Raw genomic sequence first — 24559 nt, forward strand, 5'->3', positions numbered from 1 at the left:
TGCTATACATTATATAAAATGGTAATGATGAGGCATTTTAGAATGGATTAAAATACCAATGAAAGCATTAACTTCCATTCATTCAACAATGGTTTATTGAGTACCATGACTGTTTTAGAAGCTGTGGATACAATAGTTGGCAAATAGGCAACATCCTTGCCTTTATGGAGTCCACATTCTAGTGGGAGATACTCAACTATTAAATATAAATAATAAACAGAAAAATAAGACAATGACAGGTTGTGGTAGGTGCTATAATGCAAATAAATGGCTCAGTGTTAGTAAATTGAATGAGACGGTTCCTGTGACATCCCATGAAGTCTTTAATTCCCTATTATGACCTTACCCTGATGACATCAGCGTGATGAGTCTTGAACAGACCGGGTACCCACTGGAAGATCAGGGTGGCTGTGAGCTGATGGAGACTATTAATGAAACAGAAGCAGGTAGATGGCCTGAAGAGCCCAGCCATCCTACTCTTGGAAGGACTGGTACCTGTTTTCAGGGTAGCATTTTTTGGTTTAGGCAGGTGTTTGCTGTGGAGTCTGGAGTTTTATCAGCTTTTTGATTTTTTGGCCTGCGTTTTCCTAACATTGTTGTCTCTTGAGATCTCCTCGATTTCTTCATTTTATTTCCGACACAAGTGTTTCTACATGATTTGGAGTAGCTAATGGCCAAACTCCCGTCCAAGAAGGCATCTCACAAGACTTCCAGACACTCAAAATCTTACAAGAAGGCAAGGTTTCACACAAGTTCAGGTTGAAACTGTGAAAGACCTTGGTAGAGCCAGAGCAGTTGACAAGCTCACTCAGTAGTATTTCCCAAAGAGATAATTTTAGGAAACACATAGTAACTTTTTTAAAAAATTAGTTTAATGATAATATATTTCAGTGTATGTTAGAAAAAGGTAAGACATGGTCATGAATATGGATTCTGGAGCCAAACTGACTCCCAGATCCACCACTTAATTAGTGGCATGAAGTTGGGTGGGTTATTTAACCTCTCGGTCTCTCTGTTTCATCTAAGAACAGAGTGAAAATAGTACACACCTCATTGAGATGTTGAGAGGATTAAATGAGTTAATATATCTAATGTTCAAAAGAGTAATGACTTATAATGTTTGTTGGGATTATTATATGTTATTTTTATTCGTATATCCATCAGCTTCATGGATGGTAATATTTGTGATCTGATAAAACTTATATGTTAAAAAAGTAGATTCAAAGAAAAATACTGAATAATTAGTATAGGTGATACTCATATGGCAAAAATAGATGCAGATAATAAAAGAATTGAACTGTTGGAAAATGTTCCAGTAGATTGTGTCATAGAGACTTTACTTCTTAAATATTTCTCTAATCTACTTCCCCCCTCTCCATCCCTATTTTACCAGTTCATATTAGTCATATTTCTCACCTAGACTTTTAAAAGAGACCTCTAACCTCTCTCCTTGCTCTTTTTATTTTTTGGTCTCCCCTCAAATGTACTTTCCACCGTCCTGACCAAGTGTTCCTCCAGAAATGCAGATTTGACCATACTTGTTTTCGTACTTAAAATCCATCATTAGTAGGGTTTACTTATAGGGTATAGTCCTAATTCCAAGGCTCCTGGCCCATAAGATTCCATTATCTACCTACCCCTCCAGCCATATCTGTCACCATTTTAGTCTCAACCTTGACTCCTAAGAAGTGTCAAAGCGCTTTGAGGCACGTTCTTGTTTCTGTGTTGGTTCATGCTGTTTCCTCTCCTTAGAAAAACTGATCCACTCAGACTGGGCAACTCCTGACCACTCTCCAGGTTGGCATGGGGCCTTCCTTTGTTCTTTTGTTTATTCCACACGTTTTATCACCGTACTTTCATACTGTTTTATCACTATCCATTATGTTTCTGACTCCCCATTGAGAGTGTGAATGAGTACCCTGAAGTCAAGAACTGTCATTTTTGTGTTCCTGGGACTCTACATAGTGCTGGGCACTGAATGGGTAGTTATTAGTGCTTATTTTTATTTTTCAGTCATCTGCATTTCACCATAACTATTGTGTTTTGACATTAGAAAAATCATTACTAATGTTATGTAACTTCTGGTTATAGCTAGAATACTTCACATGTCTCTTTTCTTTTTTAAAAAAAATTTTTTTTTAACGTTTATTTATTTTTGAGACAGAGAGAGATAGAGCATGAACAGGGGAGGGGCAGAGAGAGAGGGAGACACAGAATCTGAAACGGGCTCCAGGCTCTGAGCTGTCAGTACAGAGCCCGACATGGGGCTCGAACTCACGGACCGTGAGATCATGACCTGAGCCGAAGTCGGCTGCTTAACCGACTGAACCACCCAGGTGCCCCCACATGTCTCTTTTCTAATTTGTGTGTGTGTGTGTTGAGAGATAAAGAACTTTATTCTCAAGTATCCAAGCAGTGACATGACCTGCCTGAGAAGAACTATTTTCTTTTCAGCCTCTCCAGTCTTACTTTTACTCTCCAGGCTCTTTATTTCATATTTACCTTCCTATAAGAACAATTTAAGAAATGTATTTCTGGAGATAGAATAGTATTCATTTCTTTTTTTTTTTCTTGAAATCATATTTTATATAAACAAAACTGTTTTCCATTTACTATTAAAATTTTAAGAGCCAAACAACACTAAGATTAGTTCAGTGTTTTGGGTTTGTTTTTTTCCCTCTTGGTAGTTGTATTACTTTTTTTTTTTTTTTTTTTTTTTTTTGGAAATCAGGTAAGTTCATTGCAGTGCTGTTTAGTCATGAAAAAAATAAACCCCAGAACAGGGAGCCATATAGTATATATACATTTTAATTTAGGAGTAACCATTTTTAATTTTTGAACTTTTCAGTATTGATTAAATTATGTATATTCTGGGGTACCTGGGTAGAGTGTCTGACTCTTGATTTTGGCTCGGGTCATGATCCCAGGGTCACGGGATCTAGACCTGTAGTGGACTCTGTGCTGAGGATGGAGCCTGCTTAAGATTCTCTCTTTGTCTCTCTCTCTCTGTCTCTCTCTGTTTCTGTCTCTCTCTCTCCCTTTCTCTCCCTTTGCCCCTCTCCCTGGCTTGCATGTTCTCTCTCTCTGTCTCTCTCTCTAAAATAAAAATTTAAATTTAAATTAAAAAAATATGCATATTCTATTTTAGGTCAAGTGGGCAAAGATGCAGTCCTTCAAGAGCAGGAGAAAAATAATAAACGTTGCCTTCAGGATATTGATGATAAGTTATCTGAATCGACAGATGATGATGGTGAAGATGATACCAGTGATGATGATAATGATGAAGACAGTCACCCTAATAAGGATACTCATGCTCCATTAGAGTTAATGGCAGAAGTAAGTTCAACTTGTGCATTATAATGTAAGAAAGTTAAAAATATTAAAATAAGTAGTATATAGTCTTGAAGATTGAAAAAATAGTAAAAATATCCTTGCCCATGTACAGATGCTTACCTAGCTACTCATCTCTCTTACTACCTTCACGAAGTGAGAGGTGAGAGAAGATTCTGGAAGTGACTTATTCTGCCCAAGGCAGAAACAGGAATAAAAGTTTGGGTACAAAACTCTGCAAGGACTGCTTTAAGGGATGCTTTCTACACAACTGGGCACCATGCTAGTTATTGGGGATATTTAGAGATAGGTAAGAAAGATATGTCTTTACCCTTGAAAACTAACAGGTATATATTATGTGTATAGTACAATTTATAATAAAATGAAATCTGTGCTAGTAGAAGTATTTAAGAAGTTCTCAGGGAATAGGGAGGATTAAGTGACTGAGAGTAGAAGTAGGAGAAATGGGATAAAGGAAAGATTTTTAGAATAGTCATTGGAGTTTTAGAAACTTGAAGGAAAAGGGAAGCTCAGGAATTCATCAAGTAAACAAGTAGAGATGGCATTTTTGGCATAGGAAGCATGTGCAAAGGCACTGAAGCCTGAAACATCACATGCAAAAGTTGTACATAAACGTTTACTGATAATTCTATGTAGAAAAAAGCAATTTTGGGGTGCCTGGGTGGCTCAGTCGGTTAAGCATCCGACTTTGGCTCAGGTCACAATCTCACAGTTCGTGAGTTCGAGCCCCGCGTCGGGCTCTGTGCTGACAGCTCAGAGCCTGGAGCCTGTTTCAGATTCTGTGTCTCCCTCTCTCTGACCCTCCCCTGTTCATGCTCTGTCTCTCTCTGTCTCAAAAATAAATAAACGTTAAAAAAAAAAAATTAAAAAAAAAGAAAAAGAAAAAAAAAGAAAAAAGCAATTTTACCCCAGTTGTGGTATCACAGTCTACCTTTAGTTAATATTATACGTCTTCATGTATATTGTAAGAACTTTATAACAATATATTTTAATTTCCCCCTTCTTATTGTCATGCATTTTACTTCCATGTATATTATAAGCCCTATAATACATTGTTACTATCTTTATTTTAAATGGTCAATCCTCTTTAAAAACATTTTTTTAATTGGAAAATATCTTTTTTGGAACACATTTCTGGTGTTCTTCATAGCTTTGTGTAGAACCCAATTTCCACCTGATACTATTTTCCTTTTACCTGAAAAACTTCTTATGGTTTCTTTTGTATAATGTAGTTCTGTGAGCAGTGAATACTCTCAGCTTTTATCTGAAAAAGTCTTAATATCTTAATTAAAAAAAACTTTTTTAATGTTTATTTTTGAGAGAGAGAGAGAGAGAGACAGAACATGAGAGGGGGTGGGGCAGAGACAGAGGGACACACAGAATCTGAAGCAGGCTCCAGGCTCTGAGCTGTCAGCGCAGAGCCCAAGGTGGGGCTTGAACTCACAAACCATGAGATCATGACCTGAGCTGGTTGGAGGCTCAACCGACTGAGCCACCGGGGCGCCCCATCTTCATTTTTAAAGAATGTATGAGCTAGAAATTTGTAGGTTGCGAGGTTTTTTTGGTGCAGACAGTCCCTGACTTTTAATGGTTCAGCATACAATTTTTCGACTGTATAATTGTGTGAAAATGATACGCATTCAGTAGAAACCATACTTTGAATTTTGAATTTTGATTTCTTCCTTACCTATTGACATGTTGTATGATTACTCTCTCATGTTGCTGGGTAGTTGCAGCATTCTGCAATTCCCAGCCAGCCACGCAATTATGAGAGTAAACAACCAATACACTTACAACCATTACATTTTTCACTTTCAGTATAGTATTCAATAAATTACATGAATTATTCAATACTTCATTATAAAATACATTTTGTGTTAGATGATTTTGCCCTACTATAGGTTAATGTAAGTGGTCTGAGCATGTTTAAGGTAGGCTAGGCTAAGCTATGATGTTTGGTAAGTTAGGTGTATTAAATGCATTTCCAATTTATTTCAACTTATGATGGGTTTATTCCCATCATAAGTTGAGGAAGATTTGTACTTTGAAAGCTGTTCCATTGTCCAATACTTTGCATAGTTTCAGACAAGATGTCTGCTGTTATTTTTGTCCATCTGTATATGTTTTTTTCTCATTATTTAATTTTTTTTTCTTTCGTATTATTATTTTTGGCAATTTGATTACAATATGACTTGATGTGGTTTTCTTCACATTGCTTCTGCTCATTGAGATTCTTGGGTCTATGAGTTTATAGTTTAAACCAGATTTGAAAATGTTATTAAGTCTTCAAATAATTGTCTTTTTAACCTCTTCTCTCCCTCTCTTCTTGTGGGCTCCAAGTTACATGTATGTTAGACGACCCAATGTTGTCCCAAAGGTCATTGATGTTCCTTTTTTGTTTATTTTCTGTATATATTACATTTTAGAAATTTCTATTGGTCTCTCTTCAAGTTCATGATCTTTTCTTATAGTTATACTCTACTGTTAATCCCATCCTTCCTCCCTCCCTCTCTCCCTCTTTCTCCATATATGTGTGTGTATAAAATTTCAGATATTTTATCATTCTAGAAGTTTTAAATATTTTATATCAGTTATTTCTCTCATCTATTCATATATTACTTTTAAGCATATGACATATTTATAATAGCTATTTTAACGTGCTTGTCTGCTATGCTATCGTTTTTGTCAATTCTAGGTCGGTTTCTGTTGCCTAAGTTTTCTCCATTATATGGGTCATATTTTTCTGCATCTTTGCATGCCTAGTAATTTTTTTTTACTAAATCATAGACATTAAAAATTTTATATTCTTTGGTACAAACTTTTGTAGTTTTCCTTTAAATATTTTTGGGCTTTGATCTGGGACATAGTTGGGTTTCTTGGAAGCAGGTTTCTCTTTTTGAGTCTTATCTTTCAAGCTTTGTTGGGAGGGTCCAGGGTAGCCTTTATATTGTAGGGACAGCACTAAGGCAATGCCCTTATGAGGACTCTTCCCAATGCTCTGTGTATTAAGAGGAACTTCTACTCTGGCTGGAGAAAACATGAGCTCTGTTCAGCCCTGTGTGCGATTCAGTAATTGTTCTACCTGCTCATTCCAGCAATTCTTTCTCTAGCCTCAAATAGTTTCTTCATACTCACATGCAGATGAATTCCAGCCAAAGACTCAAAGAGACACCTCTGCAGATTGCTGGAGCTCTCTTGAAAATATAACATTGGCCTCTCTGAACTCCAAACTGTCTTTTTTCCACTCCAGTCACTGGTATCTGGTTCCTTCCTGCCTGTGCTGGTACCTGGAAATAGCCCACACCTGTAAACTGAGGTAGTAATAGGACCCATCTTGTTTCTCTTCTCCAGATCACTATCCCGTAATACCTATTGTCAAATTACTGAAAACTCTTGTTTCATATATTTTGTATAGTTTTATGGTTGTTTAGGAGGGAGAAAAATCTGATCTCTGTTAGCTCCATCATGGCTAGAAGCCTCAATTAGAGTTTTAGCATAAAATGCTAAAGTGCTTGCCTTTTAATATAATTTAACCGAAATGCTAAGCCATGGAATCATATAAAGAAATCAGACACATTTGCCGTATTTTCCTCTTAGAATAAAGCATATGTAGAGAGTTTTGAAACTTCCTTAATATTATAAGGTGTTTTAGCAAGGGAGAAAAAAATTGATGCCAAGCATTGGGAAGATTTTACTTAACCTCATCCTTTGACTGAACATCTATATCATTCATGAATTATAAAGCATTCAAAGACCCTATTTGCCATAACCAAACACTTTGTAGTTGCTCATTTTATTGCTTTTTTTTTTTTAATTTTTAATTTTTTTTTTTTTTTGAAGGAGAGAAAGAGCATGAGCAGGTGAGGAGCAGAGAGAAAGGGAGATACAGAATCTGAGGCAGGCTCCAGGCTCTGAGCTGTCAGCACAGAGCCTGATGTGGGGCTCAAACTCACAAGCAGTGAGATAATTACCTGAGCCAAAGTCAGACACTTAACCAACTGAGCCACCCAAGTGCCCTGTCACTATTTCTTTTGTTTTTTATTTTTTTTAATTTTTTAAATGTTTTTATTTATTTTTGAGGCAGAGAGAGACAGAGCGTGAGCAGGGGAGGGGCAGAGAGAGAGGGAGACACAGAATCCAAAGCAGGCTCTAGGCTCTGAGCTGTCAGCACAGAGCCCAATGCAGGGCTCGAACTCACAGACTGTGAGATCATGACCTGAGCTGAAGTTGGACTGAGCCACCCAGGCACCCCTTATTTCTTTTCTATTTTTTTTTGACATTAAATTATAAAAGTAATCCATGACTTCATTTTCAGATAAATATTCAAACAATATGAGATTGCTTATTTTCATATGTTATGCTGTATCTGTGCATAAGATCTTTTGTTTTCAGAATGCATCCCTTTTTAAATTCTCAACTTTTATTTTCAAAATTTTCAAACCTACAGAAAAATTGAAAGATTAGAGACAAACCAAGAAACAGACTCATAACTATAGAGAATAAACTGATGGTTACCAGAGGGGAGATGAGTGAAGGGATGGGTGAAAGAGGTGATGGAGATTATGGAGTGCACTTGTGATGAACATCGGGTGATATATGGAATTGAATCGCTATATTATCTACCTGAAACTAATATAACACTGTATGTTAACTGTACTGGAATTAAAAAAAAAAAAAACAAAATATAGTTAACAACTAAAATCACAACATGAATTTTGATGGAATCCTGCCTAGAAAAAAATCTTAAAGACAATTAAAAAAATTTTAAAGACAAATTGGGAAGTCTCAATTTGAATGTAATATTTTATTACAGAATTACTGTTAATTTTCTTAGATGTGATAAGGGTATAATGTTACACTGAAGCATGAACTTATTCTTAGGAGACTCATGCTTGAATATTTCAGGGTGAATTTTACAATGTCTGTAACTTTCAAATGTTTCTGTGAAAAATATCTAGACTATCTACACCTTACCTATCAAAAGAGAGAGATAAAGCAAATGTAGCACAATGTTAAGAAGTGTTGAATCTAGGTAAAATGTATACGTGTGTTCATAGTTCTAATCTTTCAATTTTTCTTTTCTTTGTTTTCATCATAAGTGTACTCTTTGATCTGTAATATTCCATTGTATATAATATACCACATCTCCTTTATCTGTTTATCTATCAGTGAACACTTGGGCTGCATCCATAATTTGGCTATTGTAAATAATGCTGCTATAAACATAGGGGTTCATGTATCGCTTTGAATTAGTGTTTCTGTATTTTTTGGACAAATACCCAGTAATGCAATTACTGGATCATAGTTTAGTTCTATTTTTAACTTTTTGAGGAACCTCCATACTGTTTTCCACAGTGGCTGTACCAGTTTGCATTCCCACGAACAGTACAAGAGGGTTTCTTTTTCTCCACATCCTCTCCAACACTTGCTGTTTCTTATGTTTTTGATTTTATCATTATGACAGATATGAGGTGATATCTCATTTCAGTGTCAGTTTGCAATTCCCTGATGATGAGTGATGTTGAGCATCTTTTCCTGTGTCTGTTGGCCATCTGAATGTCATCTTTGGAGAAATATCTGTTCATGTCCTGCCCATTTTTAATTCGATTGTTTGTTTTTTGGGTGTTCAGTTGTATAAGTTCTTTATATATTTTGTATACTAACCCTTTATCAGATATGTCATTTACAAATATCTTGTGTTCAGTAGATTATCTTTTAGTTTTGTTAATTGCTTCCCTTTCTTTGCAGAAGTTTTTTATTTTGATGTAGTCCCAATAGTTTATTTCCCTTGCCTTAGGAAACATATCTAGAAAAATGTTGCTATGGCCAATGTCAGAGACATTACTGCCTGTGCTCTCTTTCAGGATTTTTATGGTTTCAGGTCTCATATTTAGGTCTTTTTTTTTTAACCTTACAATTTTATTTAATATTATCAATGTAATATAGGTAGTCATAGTTTTAAAAAGTGTCGTTATTCTCTCTTTCTTGAAAACTACTCTGGTTTTTTTTATTTTTTGCACGTACCTTTTCATTTTTTAAAAATGTTTCTCCATCCCCCCACTTTCAATCTGCAAGTGTCTTTAGGTCTGAAATGAGTCTCTTGTAGGCAGCATGTAGATGGGTTTGGTTTTTTTATCCACTCTGTCACCCTATGTCTTTATTGGAGTGTTCATTCACGCTCAATGTAATTATTGATAGATTTGTATATATTGCCATTTTGCTACTTGTTTTATGGTTTTTTTTTGTAGTTTTTCTCTAATCCTTCTCTTGCTCTCTCTAATGATTTGTTGGCTTTCTTTAGTGATATACCTAGGTTCCTTTTTCTTTATTCTTTGCGTATCTATTAGTGGTTTTTGATTTGTGGTTACCATTAGGTTTGTATATAACATCATCTGCATATAGCAGTCTATATTAAGTTGATGGTCACTTAAAGTTGAACCCATTCTTTATTCCTCTCCTCACCGTGTTTTAGGTATATGGTGTCATATATTACATCCTTTTATTTTGTGAATCCTTTGACTGATTTTTTACAGAAATATTTAGTCCTACTATTTTTATGTTTCCTACTTTTCATACTCTCACGTATGTTCTTTCTTTTCCACTCAAAAAGTCCCCTTTAATATTTCTTGTAGGGCTAGTTTTGTGGTCATGAACTCCTTTAGTTTTTGTTTGTCTGAGAAGCTCTTCATCTCATTCTATTCTGAATGATAGCCTTACTGGATAGTGTTCTTGGCTACACGTTTTCCCCATTCAGCACTTTGAATATATTCAATATATTCCACTTCCTTCTGGTCTATCCACTGAAAGCCTTATGAGATTTCCCTTATAGGTAACTATCTTCTTTTCTTTTACTGCTTAATTTTTTTTTTCTTTATTACTACTTTTTGCCATTTTGATTACTATGGTGTGGACCTCCTTTGGTTGATTTTGTTAGGATCTCTGTGCCTCCTGGATCTCTGGGTTTCTGTTTCCTTCCCCAGATTAGGGAAGTTTCCAACTATTATTCCTTCAAATAAATTTTCTGCCCCCAATTCTCTCTCTTCTTCTTCTGGGATCCCTATAATGTGAAAGTTATTATGCTTGATGGGTCACTGATTTCCCTAAGACCATTCTTGTTTTATGTAACTCTTTTTTCTCTCATTTGTTCAGCTTGATTACTTTCCATTACTCTATCTTCTGGATCATTCATTTGTTCCTCTGCTTCTTCCAGCCTGCCATTTATTCCATCAAGTGTATTTTGATTTCATATTATGTTCTTTCTCTCTTATTGGTTCTTTTTTTTATCTCTGTGTTAAGGGTCCCACTGATGTCCTCCACCTTATTCTCAAGTCCAGTGAGTATCTTTATGGTCATTACTTTAAATTCTCTATCAGGCATATTACTTATATCCAGTTCGCTTAGGTCTCTTGCTGTGATTTTGTCCAGTTCTTTCATTTGTGACATATTCCTCTGTCTCTTCATTTTACCTAACTCTCTGTGTCTGTTTCTGTGTGTTAGGGAAGTCTCTTGCTCTTGTAAGTAGTGGGAAGGACATGCACTTTTAACTAGGTAGCACTGGTCCTCTTCCACAGGGGACACGCAGCTACCACAGAGACAGAGCTGGGCACTCCACAAAGGATGAGCAGTCAGGGGATGCAGTTTTAACAAGGTGCAAACGTCCTCCGTGAGAGGTCAGGAGAGGCACTGCTGGCAAGGTTTGCAGGGGTCTTCTGGGGGAGAGGATCTGCAACACAAGGACTGAGGCAGGCCTGACTGGAGGGGGCGGGGTGTGGTGTAAGCAAGGTAGGTAGTGAATGCCAGTGTTGTGCTGGTTCCCACAGGTAGTTGTATGTTTATGATGAGGGGCAGGGGAGGGAAATGGAGGCTGCCAGCTCCTTTGTTCCTGGAGAAGTTCCTCCCCAAACTCCTGAGTTGGTAACCAACTCTCCCTCCCATAAGCTCCAGGTGACTTTCAAACTGTTTACAAGCTGTATCTCTGAAGGATGTTTGCTGTGCTATCTCTTTAAGGGTAAGGGCTCAGCTTCCTATCACCCTCTGAGCTCTCCCAGAGCCAAGGCTGCTGAGTTTTAAAGTTTCAGGCTTTAAGTCCCTCTGGTTGTAAGCACTCAGGAAATTTAGACCCTCTGGTTTTCAAAGGCAAATGCTGTGGGTATTCCTCTTCCCCCTGCAGGCTCCCCCTGTGTGATAGTCTGTTTCTCACCCCTCTCTGGGTCTGTGGCTCCCTTCTTCCAGTGGTCAGATCTATGGGGTTTAGGTTCCCACTGAATCCTCACCCTTCTGACCCTCTTTGACGTGGCCTCTTTTCTATATTCAGTTGTAGAATTTGTTTGGCCAGTCTTTGGGTCATTATCTGGGTTGTTTGCAGTGATGCAAGTGTTACCTAGTTGTATTTGAGGGACAAGGTGAGTTTAGGGTCCGGCTACTCTGCCATCTTCCCTGGAAGTCCCATCTCTTTATTTTGAATGTCACAAATAATTTAATGTAAAACCACTTTTTTTAAACCTGTCTTCTTAATTTAGCTTGACTTTGAAGTTTTAAGCAATTCTCATGAAAGTCTTTAGCCAAATATCCATTGCATGAATTTCTTAATTTCACTGCATTTTGAACGGTTAAAAGGAAATATATACATACACATTTTTTTGTTAACAGCAACAACAAACAGGTCAGTGCTAAGTACATTTTTAAATTGATTCCATGCTCCTTTTCATTTTCTGAGGCTAGTATTATTAACATAATGCTTCATGAAATAGACTAGATATTAATTGATATTGAGAAATTCTTGTTAATTTTGTTAGGTGTAATAGCCATAGTGTCATTGGGTTTTTAATTTAAAGTGAAATGAGATGATATCTGTAAAAAATCTTAAAACAGTCTAGGCAGACTGGGGAAAAGAATGTATAGTAATATTGATACAATCAGATTGACAAAATATTAATTTTTGAAGATGAGAATTGGAGACGTGTACTTCTTTTACTATTTTTTCTACTTCTGTGTTTATTTAAATTTTCCATAAAGATTTTAAAAATATAAATAATAGCTATATATGATACTGGTCACATTCTCTGTTATGAATTAAACTAGGCATTGAAAATAAAAATAACTACAATAACAAAACTACTTTAAACTAAAAGGTATTCTTCTGGATGACACTTGAATTACAAATCAAAATCAAAACTAAACTTACAAACTACTTAGAAAATAGTGATAACCACAACACTAAATATTAAAGCTTTCAAAAAGAGCTTAAGGTTTTGAATACTTAAGTGATGACAATGTTGATTCAAAGGGGAATGACAACAAATGAACTAAATAGTAATTCCTAGAAAAAGAACAAAATAAATATAAGGAAAATAAGAAAAGGAATTAAATAAACAAAATTCAAAGTAAATACCAAATTACTATATCCATTTAAGAACAGGATATTTGAAAAAAGAATGACCTAGATAAACCACAAGTTACCATAATTAAAATGGAAGGAAACCACAAATAGGAATGAAAATAAATAGGTCTTAATAGACAAAAATAGATTTTAAAAATGTAACGGGTGCCTGGGTGGCTCAGTCAGTTAAGCCTCCGACTTTGGCTCAGGTCATGATCTCACGGTTTGTGGGTTCGAGCCCCATGTTGGGCTCTGTGATGACAGCTCAGAGCCTGGAGCCTGCTTCGGATTCTGTGTCTCCCTCTGTCTCTCTTCCTCTGCCCTCCCCTGCTTGCGCTGTCTCTCACTCTCTCTCAAAAATAAGTAAATATTTAAAAAATCTAAAAAAAAAACCCAAAAACAATTCTGTTTAATGAGTTTACCATAGCATTTATTAATATGTGAAAAAGTGGGGATTGTGGTAAAGGTAATGGTTTATAGAAAAATCTGCAGAAGTGTTCTATTTCCATTAGAGAAATGTAAATAATCATACCTGTGGAAGAAACTGAAAAAACTGGTAGAGAACTTCTTAAAATGGTGCCTGGGTATATATCAAATGTCTAGAAACATGGGGAAGTGTCTCTTCTAATACTCCATGCCCTTGTCTCTTGCAGAAGAAGCCTAGTATACCTGCCTATGTTCAGAATATAGTACACACAATCAAGAACAATCATCTAAGTTTAGGGTTATTTTTTAATGGAAGCAGTCTAAGTAAGTTTTAGAATAGGACATTAGTTTTATTAACCTGTAGCCTAAGTAAAAAATATATAAGAATATTTAATTTTATGGGGAGAAAATTATCATGATATGTGGCTTATTTTTCATAAGTTACTGAGGGGCGCCTGGGTGGCTCAGTTGGTTAACCAACTGACCTTGGCTCAGGTCATGATCTCATGGTTTGTGGAATCAAGCCCCACATCAGGCTCTGCACTGACCGTGTGGAGCCTGCTTGGGATTCTCTCCCTGCCCCCTCTCTCTGTCTCTCTCTGACTTGTACTTTCTCTCTCAAAATAAACTTAAAACAAAATTTTTTTTAATAAAAAAAAAATTACTGAATAGGGGCACCTGCGTGGCTCAGTTGGTTGAGCATCTGACTCATGATTTCGGCTCAGGTCATTTTCCCAGGGTCATGGATCCAGCCTTGTATGGGGCTCTGCGCTGAGCATGGAGCCTGCTTAAGATTCTCTCTCTCTCTCTCTCTCTCTCTCTCTCTCTCTCTCTCTCTCACTCTTTTGCTCTCCCCCCCACCCCTCTCTCCTACTCACATACATGCTCTCTCTCTCTCTCTAAAATAAGCAAAAAAAGTTACTGAATAATCCTAGTTTTTGTGAATATGTGTTTAACTTATGGAAAAATACTAAAATGATATGATGAAGATGCTAAAAATAAATATCTCTGGATGGTAGAAATATAAATGCTTTTTAGTTGGGGACAGAATGTGTTTATTTAGCTTTTAAATTCCTTACATACAAAAATATGTACTACTTTGTAACAATAAAAATATAATAAAAGTGAAACAAGGGACGCCTGGGTGACTCAGTCGTTTAAGCATCCTACTTCAGCTCAGGTCATGATCTCATAGTTCGTGAATTCGAGCCCCACGTCGGGCTCTGTACTGACAGCTTGGAGTCTGGAACCTGCTTCAGATTCTGTGTCTTCTTCTCTCTCTGCCCTTCCCCTGCTCATGCTTGGTCTTTCTGTCTCTCAAAAATGAATAAACATTAAAAAAATTTTTTTTAAATAGTAAAATGAAATGAATTACAATCTTAGTCATGTAATTATGGACTAAGTTTACAAAAAAAAAAAAAAAAAAAGCTGTATCTGAACCAAAGGGATATTAAAGTGATGAATGTCTTTACTATCTCTGCCAGTTGAACCAACCTATGTATTCTGAAATTGTTAAGTAATATACATATAGTATGGCTGCAGTAACATAGAGGTATCATACTTGTTCTCTGTTGCCTTGCCATGGGAAGTCCTTAAATATTCTTCATTAATTGATTACAGACTTACTCCTGCAAAAATGTAGAAATATTAAAAGAAAAATATTTAATAAATAATGTAATATTTTTAAGGGGTTTATTATTGACATTTAAATTCTCTCTGAAAGTACTTATCTGAAGAGTTTCTTAATGTTTTCCAGTTCCTGAGAGCAGAAATGGGCCAAGACTACCATTTGGCAAAAAAATTATGTCAGATGAGTAAGTACAAAATACTTTTATGTTTTCTTTTTTTTTCCAAAATACTTTTCTGTTTTCTAATCTTTTATTTGTTTCTAAATGCATTTCATAATTTGTAAAATGGTCTGATTATTATAGCCTAGTAAACTCCCTAATAGTATCTCAGTGATTCCTTAATAGTAAGTTAAGTTGATTGGTGTAAGGACTAATTTAGACATCTAGAATAACTTTGGGATAAACTAAAAAAGACTAATCAGGGGTGCCTGGGTGGCTCAGTCTGTTAAGCGTCCGACTTCAGCTCAGATCATGATCTCACAGTCCTCGGGTTCGAGCCCTACATCGGGCTCTGTGCTGATAGTTCAGAGCCTGCAGCCTGCTTTGGATTCTGTGTCTCCCTTTCTGTCTGCCCCTCTCCTGCTCATGCTCTGTCTCTCTGTCTCAAAAATAAATTTTAAAAAACATTAAAAAAAAACATTAAAAAATTTTTTGTAAAAAGACTAATCATCACTGGAAAATAAATAAAAATCTTGACCTTCATGATAATGAGTTAGTTAACTTTATGCCTTTAGTTTCAAAGACATGTCAGGTAGTATAGCAAACCTTACTTAATATGCATTTATTCCACAAATATTTGAGTGCCTCCATGTGCCAGGCACTGTTTTAGACACTGGAAGTATAGCAGTCAATAAGACAGATAACAATCCCACATTTATATCTAGTATCAAACAGATAACAAATTCATATATAACTAGTGTGTCATAAATGATAGGTGCTATGGAGAAAAATTAAGTAGAGAAGAAGGAATAGAAAGTACTAGAAAGATGCAAAGCAGTTTTGAATAAGATGGTCTAGGAAGGCAGGACTCATAGCAAATGTATTGAGATGCAAACATGCCTGATGAGGAACAGCAAGGAGGCCAGTGTAATCAGGGCAGAATACCTAAGGGGAAGTGTGACAGGAGATGAGGTCAGAGAGGTTATCGTTTGGGGATTATGTAGATTGCATAGCACCCTTTCATAATTTAAGGACTTTGGCTCTTTCTCTGAGCAAAGTGGGAAACCATTGGGCACTTTTGAGTAGAGGAATAATAACGATCTACCTTATTTTTCTTTCTTCCTTTGGTTTTTAGTAGTTTGGCTGATGTATCTTACGCTCAGGCTGTTGTTTCTTTTTCTTTTTTTTTTTTCGTTTATTTTTATTTCTATGCTTTGTTTTAGAATTGTTCTACTAACCTACCTGTTTTTGAGTTAACCTGTCCTATCTTCTGCTGTGTTCAATCTGCTGTTAAAACTATCCAGTGAGTTCCTGGGGCTCCTGGGTGTCTCAATCGGTTAAGCGACCGTCTCCCACTCATTTCATGATCTCGCGGTTTGTGAGTTCAAGCCTCGCATTGGGCTCTGTGCTGACAGCTCAGAGCCTAGAGCCTGCTTTGAATTCTGTGTCTCCCCCTCTCTCTGCCCCTCCCCTGCTCATGCTCTGTGTTTGTCTCTCAATAATAAATAAACGTTAAAAAAGTTTTTTTAAAATATAATGTAGGAATTGTGAGGATCTACTTTCACTTGCCTCACATAGACTCCCCGCTATGGGTACAGTACTTCTTACATCATTGGCTAAATTTTTTTAAGATTTTATTTTTAAATAATCTCTACACCTAACGTGGGGCTCGAACTCACAACCCCAAGATCAAGAATCATGCACTCTTCCAACTGAGCCAGCCAGGCACCCCTCATTGGCTAATTTTTAAAATGGATTTCTTGAATGCTTTTCACACTACTTATTTTATATCCAAAATAATTTGCCTTGTCTAATCCTTTTAAGCACTTTTGACCTTTAGAGCCATTGAATAAAATATTTTGATTAAAAGTATTTTTGGGTGGTGCACAAACAGAATTTCTGATAAGAAGGACTCCTTCAAGAAAATCGTGTCCATTCCCATTGTTACAAATAACAAAGCAGAAGCAGAGAGAGGCTAAGCGGCTTGGTCAGCACCATTCAGGGAGCTAGTGGCATGGCCAAACTGGAGCCCAAGCTGCCGCCTCCCACAGCACCCCTCTTCTGTTGGGGGCTGGGGTACAGGTGAGTGAGTCTGTAGTTCTCAGTCCCAGCTCCCAGAGTTTCTTGTGCAGCCTAATAGTGGGAAAATTCATGTATTATATCTCCGTATCCATCAGTCATTTTAGAAAGCCTCTGGCTGAAGCTGATAAAATATATGCACTGATATCACCACATCTGTTAGTCACTTTTGATTGTTAGGCCTATAGTATGTCGCATAAACAGCAGGTGCTCAATAAAATGCTTATTGACCTGAGTCAAACCAGTAAACGTCCATTAAATACCATCATTGAGAATGAAAAAGTTCAAACTGGTCTATCCTAATTGGGTTATGTCCCTGTAAAATTTCTCTCCCTCCCTCCCTTATATCAAGCACAGACTTGTACCAGACATTGTGCTGGGAGCTGTAGAGAAAGCAGGTATCACAGCACACATGCTCTAAACCTTTTTGGAGTTGACATTAACCATGGTTTGGTTTGGTTTGTTACTCCACTGGCTCAGCCAGTAATACTGTTCACTTTTTTCTGTCAGTGTTAAATAGCCTCAGACTAGGATTAGAAGACAGGAAAAGGAGCTGTGGAGGGCCCTAAGACCGGCACCATGCCAGGTGGGAAAGAACACTACTCCCAAAAGAGGAGGATGACTGGAAACGGGGCAGAAAGGTGCAGAGATGGGGGGGGAGGGGGGCTGGCTGCATGTGCATGCAAAATAAGATTGGCTACCCCTGAAGCAGATTCCAGCCATTGATGTGAAATTAGGGAGGCCCAGGATTAGCAATGCTAAGCAAGTTCAGGAAAGAACAGAGAGTTGGAGACACTGTCTCCGGGGGGGAGAAAGTACTAGTTTGATGCTAATAGGAAACACTTGGCTGAGGACTGACCAAAGTTCCTCTCTATATTCAGAACAACAGACAAAATGAATTTTTTTCATCTAGGATGGCGTCAGGTTATTTTATATGTGAATGCTTATAGTATATTGTCCTTTTTTCTTTCTTTTTCATTTTTTTAAATGTTTATTCAGTTTTTGAGAAAGCATGAGCAGGGAAGGGCAGAGAGAGAGGGGGATACAGAATCCCAAGGAGGTTCCAGGCTCTGAGCTGTTAGTACACAGCCCAATGCGGGGCTTGAACCCACAAACCATAAGATCATGACCCGAACCGAAGTTGGATGTTTAACCAACTAAGCCACCCAGGTGCCCCAGTTTGTCTTTTTTTCCCTATCTTCTACCTCTGCTATAGAACACTCCTTTCTCTCTCTCTCTCTCTCTCTCTCTCTCTCTCTCTCTCTCTCTATGTATATATCTCTCTCTGTATATATCTCTATATGTATTTATATATATTTATGTATCTCTCTATATATTTTTATATATATTTATGTATGTAAACATAGATTATTTACATATTTATGTATTTATGTGTCTGTATTGAGCACCTACTAATAATGAGAACATTCTTGAATACCTTGTTTAATTCTTAAAACAATTCTATGGGGCAGATATTATGAACCCCATTTTACAGTTGAGGAAACTGAGTCTTAGCAAGGAAAACTAATTCACCTAGGATTAGATGCTAGGTCTGGCTTGAAAGCTTCTGATATCCTACTATATTTCCATTTCCTCATTTGATTAGTAAACATATGTCTGGTCAAGGAGGCAGAGACTTGGAAAAGAGGTACTTTTGTGGGTCAATCAGGCTTGAAATGGCTCCTATGGTCAACTAATATATTTATTTTCTTTGTATCTGAGGCAGTTAATTTACATAAAGTAATGCATCTTTGTCCCTTCTGAAATGTTTTAAAAATTCATTTTCTGAATAAAGCCACTGGTTGCCTGTATGTTTCCTTGCTGTCCAATCACAGTGTAATCATTTATATCTCTGTTTGGCTTCAGGGCTTCCCACCTGGCATCCATTGGTTTCTTTTCTCTTCATCCTGCCTTTAAAAAAAGAAATTGTATTGGGTTCCCCCAAGAAATTTTATTTGTCGGTAAAGGCTTGAATTTTATCTATCTTTCACACACAGTTTTTATATGTGCCTAATATTTCCTCAGCCATTTTCCTGCTATGTCATGCAGAAGTGATATATTGGCTGTATGCCATTTCCTGCCAGGCATTGGAAGCATCCTGGGAAAGTGGTTTTTAAATGGGACTGAAGGTCAAGAGTCCCAAGTACTTTTTTTAGTTCATCTCATGATTGACTGTGAGATGTTGTGCCGGTCAATCTTTCTATTTACTGGTCTCTTCACCTGTAAGAAGGGAATGTGCAGCTCACTTTTCTCAGGGCACAACAGTGCTCCTCACAGCAGCCCAAGATTTTACACACAAAAAACATTTAGGCCTGGAAGACCTACTCATCAATTATAATAATTCTAAGTGTTTAACAATAATGGCCTGAGAACCAAAATGGTTCTCATCATTTTGGTCTAACACAATTACAGATGTATCTTCAGAAAAGATAGTTACTCTGCAGTTTTCTTTTCCTTCCTTTTTCTTTTTGAGTAAAATAAATCACTCTTTCCTTTTTAACCTAGAGTATAATTTAAAAAAAAAATTTTTTTTAACGTTCATTTACTATTGAGAGACAGAGAGAGACAGTGCTAGAGCATGGGAGGGGCAGAGAGAAGGGGAGACACAGAATCCGAAGCAGGCTCCAGGCTCTGAGCTGTCATCACAGAGCCCAATGTGGTGCTCGAACCCACGAAGAGATCATGACCTGAGCCGAAGTCAGATTCTTAGCCGACTGAGCCACCCAGACGCCCCTAACCTAGAGTATAATTTTATCTAGGCATCAAAGGACTGCTTCCTACTATTCATTTATTCCATTTTTTAATGTTTTGAGGGCTCCGGCTCTGTGTCAGTCTCCTAGGGATGCTACAGTGAACAAGACCAATGTCTTATCTACCTTAGAATAGCCTCCAGTCTGGGGGACTTAGAGCCCAATGCACAACAGAATCCCCCAGCTCCCTGCCCCAGCTCTTTAGCTGGAAGGAGACATCCACTGAACATTTAGGAAGGAGCCAAGCCTTTCTCTAGGTCCAAATCCATTCCAGGAAAATGAATGATAATCAGCAGTTACTTGGTTCTTAGTGCACTAAGGACTGGACTGAGTGTTTTATCTGCATTATCTCACTGATTCATCAAAATGGCCTAATGTGGCCAATAGTATTATTACAGATAATAGAACTGAAGTACAGAGATAGTAAATATTTCCCCCATGGAGACCCAACTAGACAGTGGCGGAACCAGGATTCACATCTGACAGTCTTTCTTCAGGGCCCATATTGGAATCTGTTTATGGACTCAGGTTGGGAACAACTCCCAAGACACTAACTGAATGTGCTAGAGGCTTTTCTTACCTTTTTACCAACTCTACTAGCCTGTCAAAGACTTTCTGATTCATCATCTAGAATGCATATTTGTGGGCTAAGTTTTAAAGCAGATACCTTTCCCTCACTCTGAAAATTGACAATTGTAGAAGTCAACAGTTTTTTTTAAACCATGAGAGTAGCTGATCTCATACTCCAATCCCATGAAATGATCCTAATTCCAATATGAAATTTTCTAAACTGTATTCAAGATTTCTTAATAAGTGTTCAACCAAAAAGGATTCCATGGGAATAGTAAGTTGGGGAAACCACATTCTCATAATGGTCTGAGCATATTAATGGTTCTGTAAAATCCTGCAATTTCTTCTACTGTAAATTTTACCTGATTAACCTCATTTGACCTAGTTTCCAAAATATGTATTAATATCTTAAGAAACTAGCTAGTATCCCAAGGGGCAAATTGAAGAAACTCTGCTCTTGAAAAGGCTCAGAGAATATTTAGACTGCTAATGATAAGTATGTTTTAGTCCAATTTAAAATGAATCAAGATACTTTTATTAGAAATCTTAAAAGGTGTCTAAATACCTATAGGATCCTTAAAAGCAGGCACACAGTCATGCTAACCCAGACTGATGGTAAATTATATTGGTAGATTAGGAAATAGAGACACTGGTTTGGTGTGTCAGGATGAAAGCCATATGGGATGAGGTCCTCTGAGCACTGGGGCATAGTTGAACCAGCCACAATTATTTGTCTTACTCTAAGCCAGAAGAATAGCACACTTGATGTTTTAGCGCCCCCTGGGGGCCATCAAGATAGTGCACAGGAGTCACAACATTAAATGGCTAATGCAGAATTATGAATGTCCCTCAAGGCAGGTAGGAAGAAGGTAGAGAGAGATCTGGGGTTAAAAAATAGCCTAAAGAACTCCAAAACAAAAGTTGAAAATGTTTCTAACCTCTAAAACATTGATAACATACCACCAAGCCCCCCCAAAATCTACTGATATGGTCCAAAGATGACACATGCTGTTAAGTAGGCAATGACTAGGGTGTAAACCAGGGTAAAAGTTTTCAGGATGAAGAGAAAAAAGAAACATAAGTTTTCCCTCTTTGAAAGATGAGTTTCTCAAAATGGCATCTCTACCATGGAAGAGCTTGCATTTAAAAAAATGATAATAAAATTCTGTTCTGTGTTCAGATAAGGTCTCTAAGAAAGGCTGTCTTGTAGACATTGAGTGGGAGAGATGAAAAGCAGGATTAACAGACCTCCAGGCACAGTCTTCTCATTAGCAAAGCCTCCACATTTTGCAGGATATGTACCTTGTTTGTGGGATGATTATATTCAAGAAACACTCTGGCTACAAGGCCTATGAGGAAAGCCTCATAGTGGTGGAGATTGCATTTTTTAGACAGGAGGTAGAAAATATATTGAGCATTATTTCTCTTACAATACACCTATGATAAGTAGAACATTTTCTCTATTTACACTTTGGTATTCCTATGGTATAATTGGTATTTATTGCTTTGTGCATTTTTACTTACTCTGATTGACAGTTCCAATCTCATTCTGAGGAGTGCTTGCTGAAACACTTTGAAGATTAATAACACACATTCTGTTGTCCATTTTCAGTTCTAATCTATGAACCAGAAAATCCTGAGGCCAAGGAGTTTTTCTCACTTATTGAAGAAATGTTGCTGATGGGTAAATTTAAAAATTGAAATTCCTTCTTTCTCATAGAACTATGAGCAGTCACTATTTAAAAACCTATTATCCCAGGAGATTAGTGAAGTACACCCTCAGAAAGTGGTTAAGAAAAGGCTAACTGGTTGTCTTGGATGGTTTAATGAAACCAACTTGTCCTTTGTAGATGGTCAGGGTGACTCCCTTTTCTCTGTGGGGTAGAACTGCCCAAGTAAATCAGGCTCCCTGGGTACCAGGCATCAGGGACTGACACAGTCTTCACAAGGAACAGAACATGCTAATTTCCACACATGTTAAAAGAGCTATCCCACAATTCCAAGGAAAACTGGTACCCTCTAAATTATCCTACATCTCACTTACTCTTACTATATTTAATTAAGAATTACATTGACAATAGTAAAAAAAAAAAAACTTTATAGACCTATGTTTTAAATTTACTCTAAATCCATAAACATCTTTATACCAGTAAGAATATGGTCTTTGTACTACTATTTTGATCCTACATACAGTTAACAAAGTTCAGCTCAGTCTTCATGTTCCAAAGATAGGTATTTCTTAGTGGAGGGAGAAGCAAGAAGAATTATGATTTTTCAAAGAGTAGAAATATCAAGAACATTTTAAGCAATTTTCTTCCTTTCTATGGCAGAGAAATCTCAAAATCTTGAGGAAGATGATGAAGATAGTGAAGAAGACAGTAGCAGTGAGAGTGAAGGAGAGAGCAGTGAGGAGCTAAGTGAAGAAAGCTCTGATGAATGCGAAGACGGGTGATGAAGGTTGCTGCTATGGTTTAATCTTCATGTATTTTCATTACTGTATACATGGAAATATAAAGGAGAAAGCTGCATTTTAGTCTTGTTCTTTATTTGGCACAGAGTTCTTTTAATTTATCCATATCGGTTTGAGCTCCTTCTTGATATTTAGTTCTTACCTCTATGTGAGTTACTCAGAGAGGAAATTAGTAATTGAAAATATTTACATAGCTGTAATTGTGTACCAGGTGCTGTTGTGCACACATTAGTTCATTTAATCCAACAAACCCATGAGGCTTGGGTCAAAACAACACAAATTTATCATCTTACGGTTCTGGAGGTCAGAAATCCAAAATGAGTCTCACTCAGTCAAAATCAGGATGTCAGCAAGGCTGCACTCTTTCTGGAAGCTCTAGGAGAAAATCTCATTCCTTTCTTTTGCCAGCTTCTAGAGCCTCCACACATTCCTTGGCTCCTGGCCTCTTCCTGCATCTTCAAAACGAGCAACACCTGGCTGAGATCTTCTCACATTGTCATCTCTCTAATTCTCTCTCCCCTCTGTTGTGATTTTTGTTAAAGTAACATTTGTTAAGTAGAGCCCTGGTGTGTCAGATGGTTCGTGATGCTTCCACAAAGACCACAAGGGAAAGTAAAATGAGAAGTTTATTATTCACAGGTCCTGGAGGAGGTACATGGCATGCATCAGAGGGGCCACATAAGGAGGTCAAGGTGCAGACAGAGTGGACAGCAGGACCAGGGGCATGCCTTTATTAGGGCCATGAGTGGAGTGCTTTGGGGGTTCTCAGGCTAAGGCTGGATTTGCCAATTCAAACCAAAAAGATCAGGTTTTAGTAAGCTCCGTGGGGGTCTTATCTAAGGGATGCACAGGGGAAAGAGTTGGGAGGCAGGAGAGACTGTTTATCACCAGGGGCACTGGGGAAGTTGTATCAGGAACATACACTTACTTGTGATTCTACAGGCTCTTATCTAGTACATGGGCTGTTATCTAGGGCACGTACTTGAGGGAGAGGCTAGTGTGCTTAGCCACACAAAATGGATGCCAAGGCAGCAATGATATGGAATAGTTGAGCCAAACTCTCAATACCTTGCCTCTTCCTTCCACTTTTAATGACACTTATAATTACATTGGACCCATCTGGGTGATCCAGGATAATCTATAATCTTCCCTATTTTAGAGTCAGTTGATAATTTTAATACAATCTATAACCTTAATTGCCCTTTGCCATGTAACCTCATATGGGTTCTGGGGATTGGAACATAGACATCTTTTAGGGTGGGGGACATTATTCTGCCTACCACAGAAAGTATTGTGTAAATATTCATTTTTTTGGAATTCATGGTATGGAGCTTGGAAGAAACACTTAGGTTGGAAACAGACCAAACAGACCAAACAGACACTTTGGTTCGACTCCATTAGATAACACCTAACAGAGGTATCTCTTTAATTAGAGACAGTAGTTAGTCAAAGGTAAGGAAGTCGTGGCTCACAGGGAAAGTGTAGTCTGAATAGAAGAGGACTGAAAATAAAATGGTCTTAAATGAGGGGGTGCCTGGGTGGCTCAGTCGGTTGAGCATCTGACTTCAGCTCAGGTCACGATCTCACAGCTCGTGAGTTCGAGCCCCGCATCGGGCTCTGTGCTGACAGCTCGGAGCCTGGAGCCTGCTTCAGATTCTGTGCCTCCCTCTCTCTCTGCCCCAACCCACTCGCATTCTGTGTCTTTCTCAAAAATAAACATTAAAAAATGGTCTTAAGTGATAACACC

At 37.5% G+C, this 24559-nt stretch overlaps 1 protein-coding gene across 11 annotated transcripts in view; it reads left to right on the plus strand.

The window, feature by feature from the left end:
- ERICH2 (glutamate rich 2) overlaps positions 1 to 22870 on the plus strand; it is a 36809-nt gene extending 13939 nt beyond the window's left edge. For 4 of the 11 annotated variants that reach the window (XM_042949080.1, XM_042949081.1, XM_042949083.1 and 1 more), the window contains 4 exons: positions 3149 to 3336; positions 14913 to 14970; positions 21955 to 22026; positions 22673 to 22870. In XM_042949080.1, coding sequence (XP_042805014.1) covers positions 3149 to 3336; positions 14913 to 14970; positions 21955 to 22026; positions 22673 to 22794 — 440 coding nt within the window. In that variant the 3' untranslated portion in view covers positions 22795 to 22870. Of the gene's footprint in view, positions 1 to 348; positions 492 to 1752; positions 1798 to 3148; positions 3337 to 14912; positions 14971 to 17532; positions 17613 to 21954; positions 22027 to 22672 lie in introns of those variants that run through there. The other 7 variants (XR_006205525.1, XM_042949084.1, XM_042949086.1 and 4 more) reach the window with 6 other exon arrangements.
- The last annotated feature ends 1689 nt before the right edge of the window (positions 22871 to 24559 follow it).

Source organism: Panthera leo, chromosome C1 (assembly GCF_018350215.1).
Source record: "Panthera leo isolate Ple1 chromosome C1, P.leo_Ple1_pat1.1, whole genome shotgun sequence".
NCBI lineage: Eukaryota > Metazoa > Chordata > Mammalia > Carnivora > Felidae > Panthera > Panthera leo.